The sequence below is a fragment of the Gambusia affinis genome, linkage group LG03 (genome assembly GCF_019740435.1).
Source record: "Gambusia affinis linkage group LG03, SWU_Gaff_1.0, whole genome shotgun sequence".
Classification (NCBI taxonomy): domain Eukaryota; kingdom Metazoa; phylum Chordata; class Actinopteri; order Cyprinodontiformes; family Poeciliidae; genus Gambusia; species Gambusia affinis.
In genome coordinates this window covers 23,765,810-23,776,934 of record NC_057870.1, presented here as the reverse complement: position 1 = coordinate 23,776,934, position 11,125 = coordinate 23,765,810, and the positions used below count along the sequence as shown (strand labels likewise).

The 11,125-nt window shown below is 37.8% G+C and overlaps 1 protein-coding gene across 1 annotated transcript in view; it reads left to right on the top strand.

The window, feature by feature from the left end:
- The first annotated feature begins 1,725 nt into the window (after nucleotides 1-1,725).
- The window catches only part of tmem8b (transmembrane protein 8B), a 50,337-nt gene continuing 40,937 nt past the window's right edge, over nucleotides 1,726-11,125 (top strand). Inside the window, exons 1-3 of the mRNA XM_044111667.1 lie at nucleotides 1,726-1,933; nucleotides 7,739-7,928; nucleotides 8,668-8,875. Of these exons, the coding sequence (XP_043967602.1) occupies nucleotides 1,729-1,933; nucleotides 7,739-7,928; nucleotides 8,668-8,875 (603 nt within the window). The 5' untranslated portion in view covers nucleotides 1,726-1,728. The remainder of the gene's footprint in view (nucleotides 1,934-7,738; nucleotides 7,929-8,667; nucleotides 8,876-11,125) is intronic.

Below are 11,125 nucleotides of genomic sequence, written 5' to 3'. Positions count from 1 at the left end.
GTCAAAACTCCCCCATAGTGGCAGTTTTACTCTGAATCCTGCCACGCATGTGGGTATTACTTTGAAATGTATCATTGCACTTTGTGGTTTCAACAGGATGATGTACCCTGACATAAATCAAAAGGAGATAACAAAAGATTAGAGTGCAGGAGCTAGTTTGAGGTGTCAACCTTGCCTCCAAATTCTCCATATCTCAATCTAATGAAGCAAATGTTGAACCTGCTGAACAAACAAGTCCAGTACATGGACTTATCTGACAACTGACAGATTAAATGTTATGCTGCTACCATTTTAGAACTAGATAGTAAATCTACAAGAGTCTGATGCACTATTTCTCAGGTGGTCAAAACGTTATGTCTGTTGGTGAATATATTTTAAGGAAACGGCAGATATATTCAAGTCCTTTAGTTGAATTTTCCATTGTTTCTTTTATGTTTCACAAACTCACATTTTTCTTCTAAATGAACTACAAATCATGTTTTCTTTTGTCCAGCTGCAATAATTTGTTCAATAAGCCTTTCAGGCAGACCTCATTCAGGAGCTCATTCTCTCTTCAACAAATCTGCTTGGATTGCCATGACTCATGGTGAGCCGACCCTCAGGCCAGAATATGAGTAATTTCCGCTGTTCAGCTCCAGGAGAGAGAGATTGGCTATTATCTGCTACAATCATTTAAATCACCTGATGAAACCCGATACTGATGGATAAACTCTAGAGTAACTTTAACTTTCTGAAGCTGTTAGTTCAAAAACACTAAACACTTTGTGTAGTTTACTTACAGTTCCTCTTGCTTTTATCTGGACCATTGCTGGGAGATGTAGCCATGGCTGCAGCAAACCCTGTCTCCCTCATGGTGGCTAAAGGATGTAGCTTAATTCAACAGACTTGAAGCAATCAGTATAAAATAGCACCCTATTAGCTGAGGTGAGGAAAAAAAATGTCAACTGTGACATTAAAAAGAAGAATGAAAATAAAACTGGCACAGTTAAATTAATTCTCCACTAAGTGCTGTTTGTGCAAAATTAAGAGCTAACACTGCAGCAACTCTCGACGCTAACAAAATTGAAGTTTAATACTGTGTTGGACTCAAATGTAAGATTATTTTTGCCATGCTAGGGTAATTATCATTGTATTTGTATTACTGCACGTGAATGGAAATGACGAACCACAGTTTTAGACTGCAAATAAATATTCTTGATTCTTGATCTTTCTTGCAAGAAAAATTTAACTTGCATCAGCAAATTTTAGTTCTTAAAGTTTTTTTTCTTTTACTTCTCCCAAAAATCAACAAGATTCTTTAGTCCAAGTTAGATGTTACAATATTGCATTTAAACAGATCCACTCTGAAACATGAACTTTAGACAAACTTTCCATAAAGATAATAAAATAAAGACAGTAAAGTTGAGTCGAAATCACTGCTAAGAAATGTGTACACATTTCAGGGGCTTTGCAGCACTAAGTCCTTGCTAACTTTCTGTGTCGGCTCCCTGAGGAGGAGGCTGCGTCGCTGGTCCGAGGGGCAGCTGCAGCCTCTGTAGTCCTCTCCAGTCTCCTGTGTGCGGTGGCCCGGCGGACGCTCCGGCTCCGGCGGTGACGAGGCCCTGTGCTGCAGTCCACGTCCGCAGCGTGAGGCGGACAGACAGGGCCGCTGGTCCAATCAAATCGCTCGACATATTTAGGTTGCCAAATCAAAGCCAAAGAGGAGGCGCCGGCGACGTCGTCGTCGGAATGACGTCATGCACAAACAGCTGGTCGCTGGCAGATAATCAGAAAAAATGTAGACCAGCAGAGCGCCTGAGACCTGCAGCCGGGCTGAAGCCCCCCTCACTACGCGTTCGGCTTTTAACGATGTTGCAGCTGGAGCGCCGGGGCTCGGGATGTAGCCCTCCGAGGCTCCTCTTGCTTGTTTACACCTTTTTCTGCGCTGTTGGAGGTGAGTGTGTGTGTGTGTTTGTGTGTGCTGCTGCCGCCGCTTTGATTCGCGGAGCTGTTCCTTTTGTTGGTGGTGCTGAAATCCACCGAGCTGGAGCACCAGGGCAAGCGGCGGTGAGAGCACCGCATCCCGGTTCTGGTTTAGTCGCCTGAGCATCCACCCTTCACTGCTGCCAGCGGATTAAAATAATAATAATTTTAAATGACAAGAATGAGGAAAAGATAGCTGCCAAATATTGTTCACTGAGTTAAACGCTACTGAAGAATGTATCGGTTATGAAACTGACGGAGGAAAACACATCAGACTGGCCGCTTATGTTGTTAACTTTCGTTGTGTGTTTAATTTGTTTATTATAAAGTGCAATGTACGTAAATATGACCATAACCACAGTTACATTTTGTTTCTAATTTCATAATTACCCACAGACTTCAAACTTAAAAATATAATTTAACCACCTGAGAGTTTTCATGTTAGTATTTCTCTTTTTCTTCTAATGTAAGCAACCCCCCCCCCCCCCCCCCAAAAAAAAAACCCCAAAAAACTGCAATACTATAATGACTTCTTGTTATTTTTCTAAGTATAAATGCTTTAGTGGGCTTTGGAATGTCAGCCACCAACATGTCATAGCTAAACATATTAAAATTTCTGTACTGGATTCTGGGACAACAACAAAATGCAGAACAAACTGTACTTTTCTGCGCATCTGTCTGAATGTTGCAGACTTGTTGCTGTTTTGCTCCATCTGTTTATTGTAACTTTGCTGGAGACAGAAAGCTGAAATCAGCTTTTTTATATCTATTTTCCCAGGTTTATTAATTATAAACCTGGGAATAAATAAGGGAGAATCATTTGTGTTTGCAGTGGATCTGCGTGGATGTCAGTCAGAGCAGAAGGTCTAGAAATGATTCCGACCGAGTTAGCTTCAAGCAGATTGCACTTGGTGGGTGTGAGCAGTAGGGTGAAGTCCTCATTGTTGTTGTGGGCACTCATCTCCAGCATCTTGTTCCCCACAAACCTGCTCACACCTGCTCTATGCTTTTATAGACATAAAAATCTATAAAAGCATACTCTTTCTTAAATCCTGCTGTTAAAAATTAAAGTTTCCAGACAGCCATGTGAGGTGTTCATGCATAAATCTCACGTTGAGATGACAAAAAGCAGGATTATGTCTGTATTAAGCCTCTCTTTTAGAGTAAAAATCTGTGGTAGGGAGGTGCTCCTTGAAGAGATTACCAAAATTCAGAAGCATGCTGCAAGAAAGCCTGTAAGCGCTCGGATGCTTTTATCTTCTGATGAGATGTCTTCATTAAGCTGACAAACAAAACAAGCATATGGAGATGTTTTTGGCATATTTACAGCTCAGCGTTAAATGGATCCTCGGTGTTACTGAGGCTTCCACTGTTTGCTTGGATGTAAAATTTTAAATCTTGGTTAAATGAAATGCATTCAAAATACAAAAAAATATATATATATTTGTCAGCTTACTATTGTAAAAAGGGATTTTAATGTGGATGTGTTTTCACTTTGCCATGTTTTGATAGCTATGAGTAAACATAAGGTTGCACCTTCCTGCAAATGCAACGTCTCATATTTCTGAATATTTACAGAGTATAATTCCCTTGTGATAACTTCTTATAAACAGACTGTAAAAATGCTGGCAATTAGACATATAGGCACATATCCAAGCTGGAGAAACTAATTTGACTGCGGCATCCAAAATAACGTCTTCATCTCGCATAAAGAGATAAAATTTTGCAATTAAATTTGCATGCTACCCAAAACCATCAATTAAAAAGGGAAAGGTAGCAGTCCGGAAAGTAAGCAAAAATGTATAATGTATGATGGATTTTAATTACTACAAGCATTAATCTAGAGGGCCTTGAAAAATATTGTTTCTGTTTTGTACATTTTTATCACATCACAACCATAAATTTTCATGCGATATATGCGACCAATTGAAAGTGGTGCATAACTGTACAGTAATAAAAGATTGTGCGTGGCTCTCCAAACTTTATTAGAAATAAAATCTGAAAAGTGTGGCATGCATTTGTGTTAATCGATTGTTTGTAGAACCACCTCTCAGTGTTATTACAGCTGGAAGTGTTTTGGATTATGTCTGAGCTTTGTAAATACTTTTTTACTTGTGTTATTGCAGAATGCAATATGTATGCTGTATGATCACCATAAATCACTAAACATAATCATCTTTCTGATTTAATTCTCCAAACATAACTTCTTTTAATAACCATCTGAGTTTAATTCTATTCACTGTTTATTAATTTCTTGATTACATCAACTCAGTAAATCAAAATCATCCGTAAATCAAAATATAAGAATAATTATTTTATAATAAATCAGTAAATCAAAATGCAAGATTATTTATGCCTCCCAGGCTTATATGTTCTGTTTTCTGCCTATACCTGGAAAATCTCACTACTCTACCAGTTTTCACGACACTCTAGCTCAGTCAGATTGATCACACTTTGTCAGTGAACATAAATTTCACTTTGGGAGACACATATTTCTATCAAATTAATGATCACTCATTTGTAAAATGTTGTGTAATTTTGGATGTTTTCTGTATTTTTCTTTTATAAGATGCGAAGAAAATACAGAAAATATCCTGAAAATCCAAAAGTGTTAATTCCAAACTCATCCTTTTGCACTTTTGTCTTTGACCTCAGGCATTTTTTTCTGTGAAATCAAAAAGCAAAAAGGAAAATCACTGTGAAGAAGCTGAAACATAATGCAGAAAGTCCAGAAAAGGCTCACATAAGAGAAAAGTAGACAATTTGGAGCTTTGTATGGGATTAGGTTTTAGCTTTGAGACCAAGTCTGCTCTCGGTTTCCACTTCTTTTGTCTGTATTGTTTTGTATTCAAGTTTGCCTTCAGTTATTGTAGGTGAGGATCAGTGAACACATTGAGAATTGGTTGTAGAGTGAGGGGGTGGGAAGAGCAGAGAAAGGCCATTTTTATCTTTTTTTTAAATATACAAACATTAGACAGCACAACACATTCAGGGGAACCTTTTACTTTATGCATCAACACATCAGCTCCTGCTCAGCATAAAGGGTCACCTTATTTTTGCTATTTTCTAATAATAAAAGGGGACAACTGAACACTTGTAAAAATATGCAGCCACAAATGGACACATTAGTACAATGAGCTTTGTGTACTATCTCGCCTGTTAAACAAATTGGGTTTCCATTCTTAGTCCTTCCTCAAAAGATTTGTGTCAAATCTAATTTTTCTATGATTTGCAAGCAATTTGCAATTCTCAAAAGTGGAGCGATGTGACCACAGCTACAGCAAGGACGGGATGTAAGGAGAGTCATGTGCAAACACAAAGGAAAAATGTGTTATAAATGCAAAACATTCACCGCAGATGGAAAACTCAAGATGCCGCCTTGTCATTCCCATGGAAACCTGCAAACTGTGTTGCTGTTTATGTTTATGATAACACCTATGCTTTATGTACTGGTGTGGCAATTAGCTGACTTGCATGTAGTTACCGGAGGTTTTTGCCCACCTGCAGGGTGTGATTGGTGTCAGCCCAGCTCATGTCGGTAATGTGGCAGATTACACCTGCCAGATGTTGTTCTTTTTATGTGCAGAAACTTCTGTGAATGTAATCCTGGATTTTCCCTTGTGAAGGATGCTAATTAAGCTTTAAGGGCTGTTCAAAACCTATGATCGCAAATTTGGCTGATTTAAGCTTTTGAAGGGAATTTTTAGGCTCAGTGAGGAGTTTTTGTTGTGGACTTATGTGGTAGAACATAGAATATCAACAAAAGTGAATTTAAATTAATGTGAAGCCTCGAGGAAAAAACAGAATAAGTTGTCAATAAATTTCCTTTAAATATCTGCTGTCACCTGTAAATCAGGCCAACTTAGACCCATAGGCACATATCCTGCAAAGACCACAAGATCAGTTCAGTTTTCTTCAAAGGAAAGCAAAATATTTAGATTATTATCTTGTGTACAAGCAGAACCCCCCCCCACAAAAAAAAAAAAAACCTGAGAAATTCAAAAAATCTCACCAATAATCATTTTTGGCTTGCATTATAATTACATTTACTGAAGTCAACTGACATCATAGGTATGCTAAACCCCCAAAATGCTGATATTGTTATTATGGTTTCATAATAATAATAATGTTAAAACTAGTTTTAACATTATTATTGGCTCCTGGAATTATAGCCAGCGTGGTTTCCAAGAATTTACCTTGTCTGAGTGAAAATAAAAGACAAAGGAGAAGTTTCCTAATTGGGTCATTCTCTTCATCTAATACAACTTTCTCTACATTCCTGACAGCCTCTCCTGCGTGGAGGGGTGTTGGAAGCAGAGCTGAATCACAGCAGAGAGAGAGGCACCAGATCACAATATGAATGTTCAAGCTATGTCTTTTTTTATGAAGAGATACATTTCAATGAAAATGATTTTTTTTTTTGGAAGTGAGCAAACTAAACAAACAACAAAAAAGAAATATTAACTCTCCATAAATATATATTTTGCACAATATGACACAGCATGTAAAATATTAGCCGTTTTTGTCGTTCAGCACTTTATAGAGTAACAGTGGGGTATAACAAGCTGATATCAGGTGGTTAATTAGTCAGGTTATCTGCACAGGTGGAGCCTGCAGTCAGCTACTTAGCTCTTGTTGCTTTCCAGCTGTAGTTTTGAAGCACTGCGTCCTCATTATTGTGCTCTCCTACTTGAGAGAACATACTGTAAAATTCCTGGCTACATTTAGATTCAACCAAAAAAGTTTTTTACTCTGGAAAGCTTCAACAATGCCACCTGTGTTTGAATGTGCCAAGGATGAGAAAATGAGAGGCATCAGAAAACAAGAAACATTTTCCTGTGCAAATATATGAATGTTTTCCCATCTGTACAATGGGTAGAGGAAAAGAAACGCCGAGTTTTGTCCTGTGCCTCCATCTGTCACTTCCGTTCACCCTGCCTGCAAACTTGATATCAGCTAACATTTAGATGGATCTCTGCAGTTTCCATAGTTATGTGGTTTGTCTGTTTAACTTGGAATCACATTGTCAGACTTACTGGAGAAGGGCCATGTAGTTGAAGGTCTTGCATGCACACAAGGCTGGGTTTGTAGCGAAAACTTAGGCTCACAAGTACAACCAGTGTTGAACCTTTTGGGTTTTATTCTAAGACTTATGAACATCTGTCTTTCTTAAACGACATGTCTGTCGTGCCTTTTACCAGTCTGGAGATAAAATAAACTCATAAAGTCATTGATTAGTATTTGAAATTTTAACAATAAAAATGTTTATTTTAGAGGAATTTCTAGTTGTGGTGAGGATCACACCAGGAATGGTTTTGGAAACAGTTATTCTCAACTTGGGATGTTTTTTTCTCTATTCAGAAAATGTTACGGTTAGATTTTTCACAATTTTTCAGTTTCTTTATGTGGTACCCAGATTCTAAGTTCAAACCTCCAATCTCTTGTTTATAAGTCAGGAAAGTCCTTCTGCTCAGTCTCTAATGTTAAACCACTCATGGTTTATTGTTAGATAAAATGCTAGAATAAGGTTCTTCCAACTTTGTTATATGAACAAGAAATGCATACACCATTACTCTTACAGCATGTGAAAAAAATTATGCTAACAGTAGTTGTTCTGAAAAAGAAAAGTCTACAAATGCAACATAAGATGTTTTTTTCTGGCGTTAGTGTTGCATTGTGCAGAATTTTTGATATTGAGAAACTAATGGTAAAAAAAACAATAGAACAACAAGCAGGAACAATGTGGTACTCATGTTTTTATTTTTGTTCTCCCTAGATTGCCTTTTTGTGACCGATTACTTCACCCGTACGCCTCGTAAGCTAAATGCTTTCAACTCCTTCGCCAGTGTGGAGCTGTTCCACTTCAGTGTGCCTGAAGACACAATGATGGCCGTCTGGAACCTCATCACCTTCAAGGAGCAAGGGGGCACGTTTGGAGACAGCTGCCCAAACCGCAATGTGACAGTGTAAGACAATGACCTCAGAGTCGTCTCCTTTTGAAGGGAATAAGTGGACAATCATAAGCCTTTTACCTGTGGAGGACGGGCTGGTTTTCTGAGCAAGGTCAACTGTTACCTGCAGCTCAGAATCATAAAGGAGCTGCTATAAAAGCATTAGCATTAGCTTTTAATATTGCATATCTATTTCTATCATAGTTTATGGTGAGTGCTGCAAAATTTCTCATGTGTCCTAGTGATCTTTTAATAAAAATGATAGATAGTGATGCTTAACTTGAATTATACATATTTTATAGAGGCCATCCATTTGTGCTCACACAGCTGAAGTGCCTCCAGAGATGCTAAAAAGTATTTGCCCCTTACAGATGAGACAAATTTTATTGGTCAAAAGCTATTCAGACCCACCTCGCACACATGAAAATATAATTGCCCCTTTTGTTAATTCATTAAATGCCTGATTTAACCCTGCTGTTTCAGTTTAGTTAAGATTCCCCAAGGCCTGATTGATTACTTTTTCACATACAGCCATACTATTTTTTTTCCTACCTTAATGAATGAAATTATTTGAAAAATGTATTTGTAATTCCTCAGGTTATCTCTGTCTGACATAAAACTATTTTGTGTGAGAACAAACTTGTAAGGGGACAAATACTTTTCACCACACTGCATATCAATTTCTCATATGGCTCCTCCCTTTTTTGTTCATGAAAATGTTCCTTAGTTTGAATTGTGGCTTTGCTATTAATAGGTATTTCAGGTCAGGAGCTCCTCCGGTGATCAACCCCCTTTACACCCGCTTCCCTCGGGATACGGTTGTCCCAGGGTCCTTTGCCGTGACCCTGACCTGGACTCTTCCAAACCGAACAACCGGAGCGTTCAATGTGACTAGTCCTCTCCCAGGAGACTGGTTCTTAGCCGCACATTTACCCAAGGATGAGGGCAAGATCTCAGTCAAGGTGAGCCCGGGCATTTATCAAAGCTAACTGACTTCCCAGAGCTCCACTGACAAACACATGCTGTGAATAAATCTGCCTTGATATTGACCTGGCAGGCCAATATTGCAATCGCTGCAAGCCTTGCAGTTAACATGGCGGAATTGTGGAAATCTCCCATCAAGCGTTTGCTTTTTAAGGCAGCAAATTAGATGCTTGAGTCACTCTTATGTTGCTCATTTCTCGTCAGTGGTGACTGGTAACATAATTTTAATGAGATCAACTACTATTTTTTTCATGCATGCTTAACTCCCTTTTATGGATGAAAAAAGAAAAAATGTCAGTAGGTGCCAGGATTCGTTTTCCAGCTCATGGTGCAGAGTCAAAAGAAGCAGAACAGTATCAGAGAGTTTTACTTTATCTCATCCTGTTCTCCTATTTGGCTGCATAAACGCCTGCTGATTTCCATTTCGGGTGATTTATTTGTGACCAGCATGGTGCTCTGTTGTGCTTGCTCTGTGGTTTTCACTGGCTGGCAAAAGTGCACCTAGTACACAACAATCAAAAATATCATCAGAAGTTTCCATCACATCAAATGCACAAAGGAATTGGTTTTCTTTTTGGGGCATTGGGGATGCAAGGCACCGTGGCTTAAAATGGGAAGAGCTTCTACTTTTACACCGTATACACAGAAATACAAATATTCTGCCTTATGAAGCAATTTTAAAGGAAAAAGGGTTGATTTCAATTTGAAAAGGATGAAAGAAAGAACAGGGAGGATCCAGCCTGCATTTTATGGAACAAATAAGCAACTTTTAGCTGTCGGTTCTTTGATTTACAAAAGATTTTGCTACTTGCAGTAGGTAATTAGAGTTCAGACGACTGCTTCTGTGAATTATTTGATTTGCTTGAACTGACTTCACAAAGGAAGTTGCTTTATTTTAAATAAAGCAATTTATTTGTCCAAATATTTTAACGATCAAATATGTGTGTTGGACAAGTCAGTAGAAAATGCTATTGATGTAAGACGGATATGCTTTGATCTTCATATGTTAGAATTGGCCTTCTACTAATAACTTCCTCCTCACTACTGTTATAAGAATCTATAAATATTTTAATGAAACTATTAGTACTGAACATTAAAAGGTTTCATCAAACGTTCAAACATAATCCCCCATTTTTATTTTTTTTTACTTTCAGACATTGTACCAACTTTGTTAAAGCATCAAATTCTAGTAAACTAATTCCAGTAAATCTTGAAATGTGAAAGAATTTTCTGCGATATGTAAAAAAAAAAAAAAATCATACTAAAACTCTTAAAGCACAGGTGCCATAAAATAAGTAGTGTTGGGAATTTTTACGTATTAGCCCACTGGCACCACAAGCAAGGCCTGTTCTTGCGGTGGCTGAATGATGGCAGCTTAAGTCATCAGAAACTTTTCCACTTTCTAATGTTTATATTTTATTTTTGATGGTTCTGTCTTAAGAAATCCCTTGCACACATTTGTTGTTCCTGTTTATCTTCATGGATGTATTCCCATTTCAGCCCAGTGTGTTGGGTTGACTAAATTAGGAAAGTTGTGATTTAAAACTTCATTGATAACTACTTTCATGTGTAAATCAAAGACTCAAGAGATTGTGTATGATTGATTAAGTCAGTCTTAGCTGACTGCTATAAGATGTAAAACAAAAAAAAAAAAAGGACCGGTTAAAAGGGCAAAATTTAATTCGAAGGGAACAACAAGTGATCTATAATGACAGAACAAGATCTTACACTCCAATAACAGTAAGTGCAGTGATGTAAATCAGATACACAAAATGGCAGCAAGTCAGAATTTATCATTAGATCTTGTATTTTTAAAGTAAAATTGATTATAATTAAAAGTTGCCTTTATAAAAAGGATTAATAATATCAATCAATCATAATAGGTAAAACAAAACAGAAGTCCCCGAAATGTGAAGCAACAACATTGTTGGAAGTTCTCTTCCAGTGAAAAGAGCTGGACCTCTTTTCACTAACCAATGCTCTTCTTCTGAATTTTGATGCCAGTTATATCTGCTCTATTGCCACCTGCTGGTATGTTTATGTTAGTTTAAGACTGAAGCCTCTTTGTAGACTATCGCAAGTGGAGGGAAACGAGTAGCATTGCCTCAGGCTTTATCATAAAACCTCCAACTGGAATCAGACATGTGCTGCCCATGTTTCAGTAGATGAACAAGTCTGTGAAAACCTAAAACATTAATGGCCCATTAATAAATTGTGCACAGGAAGAT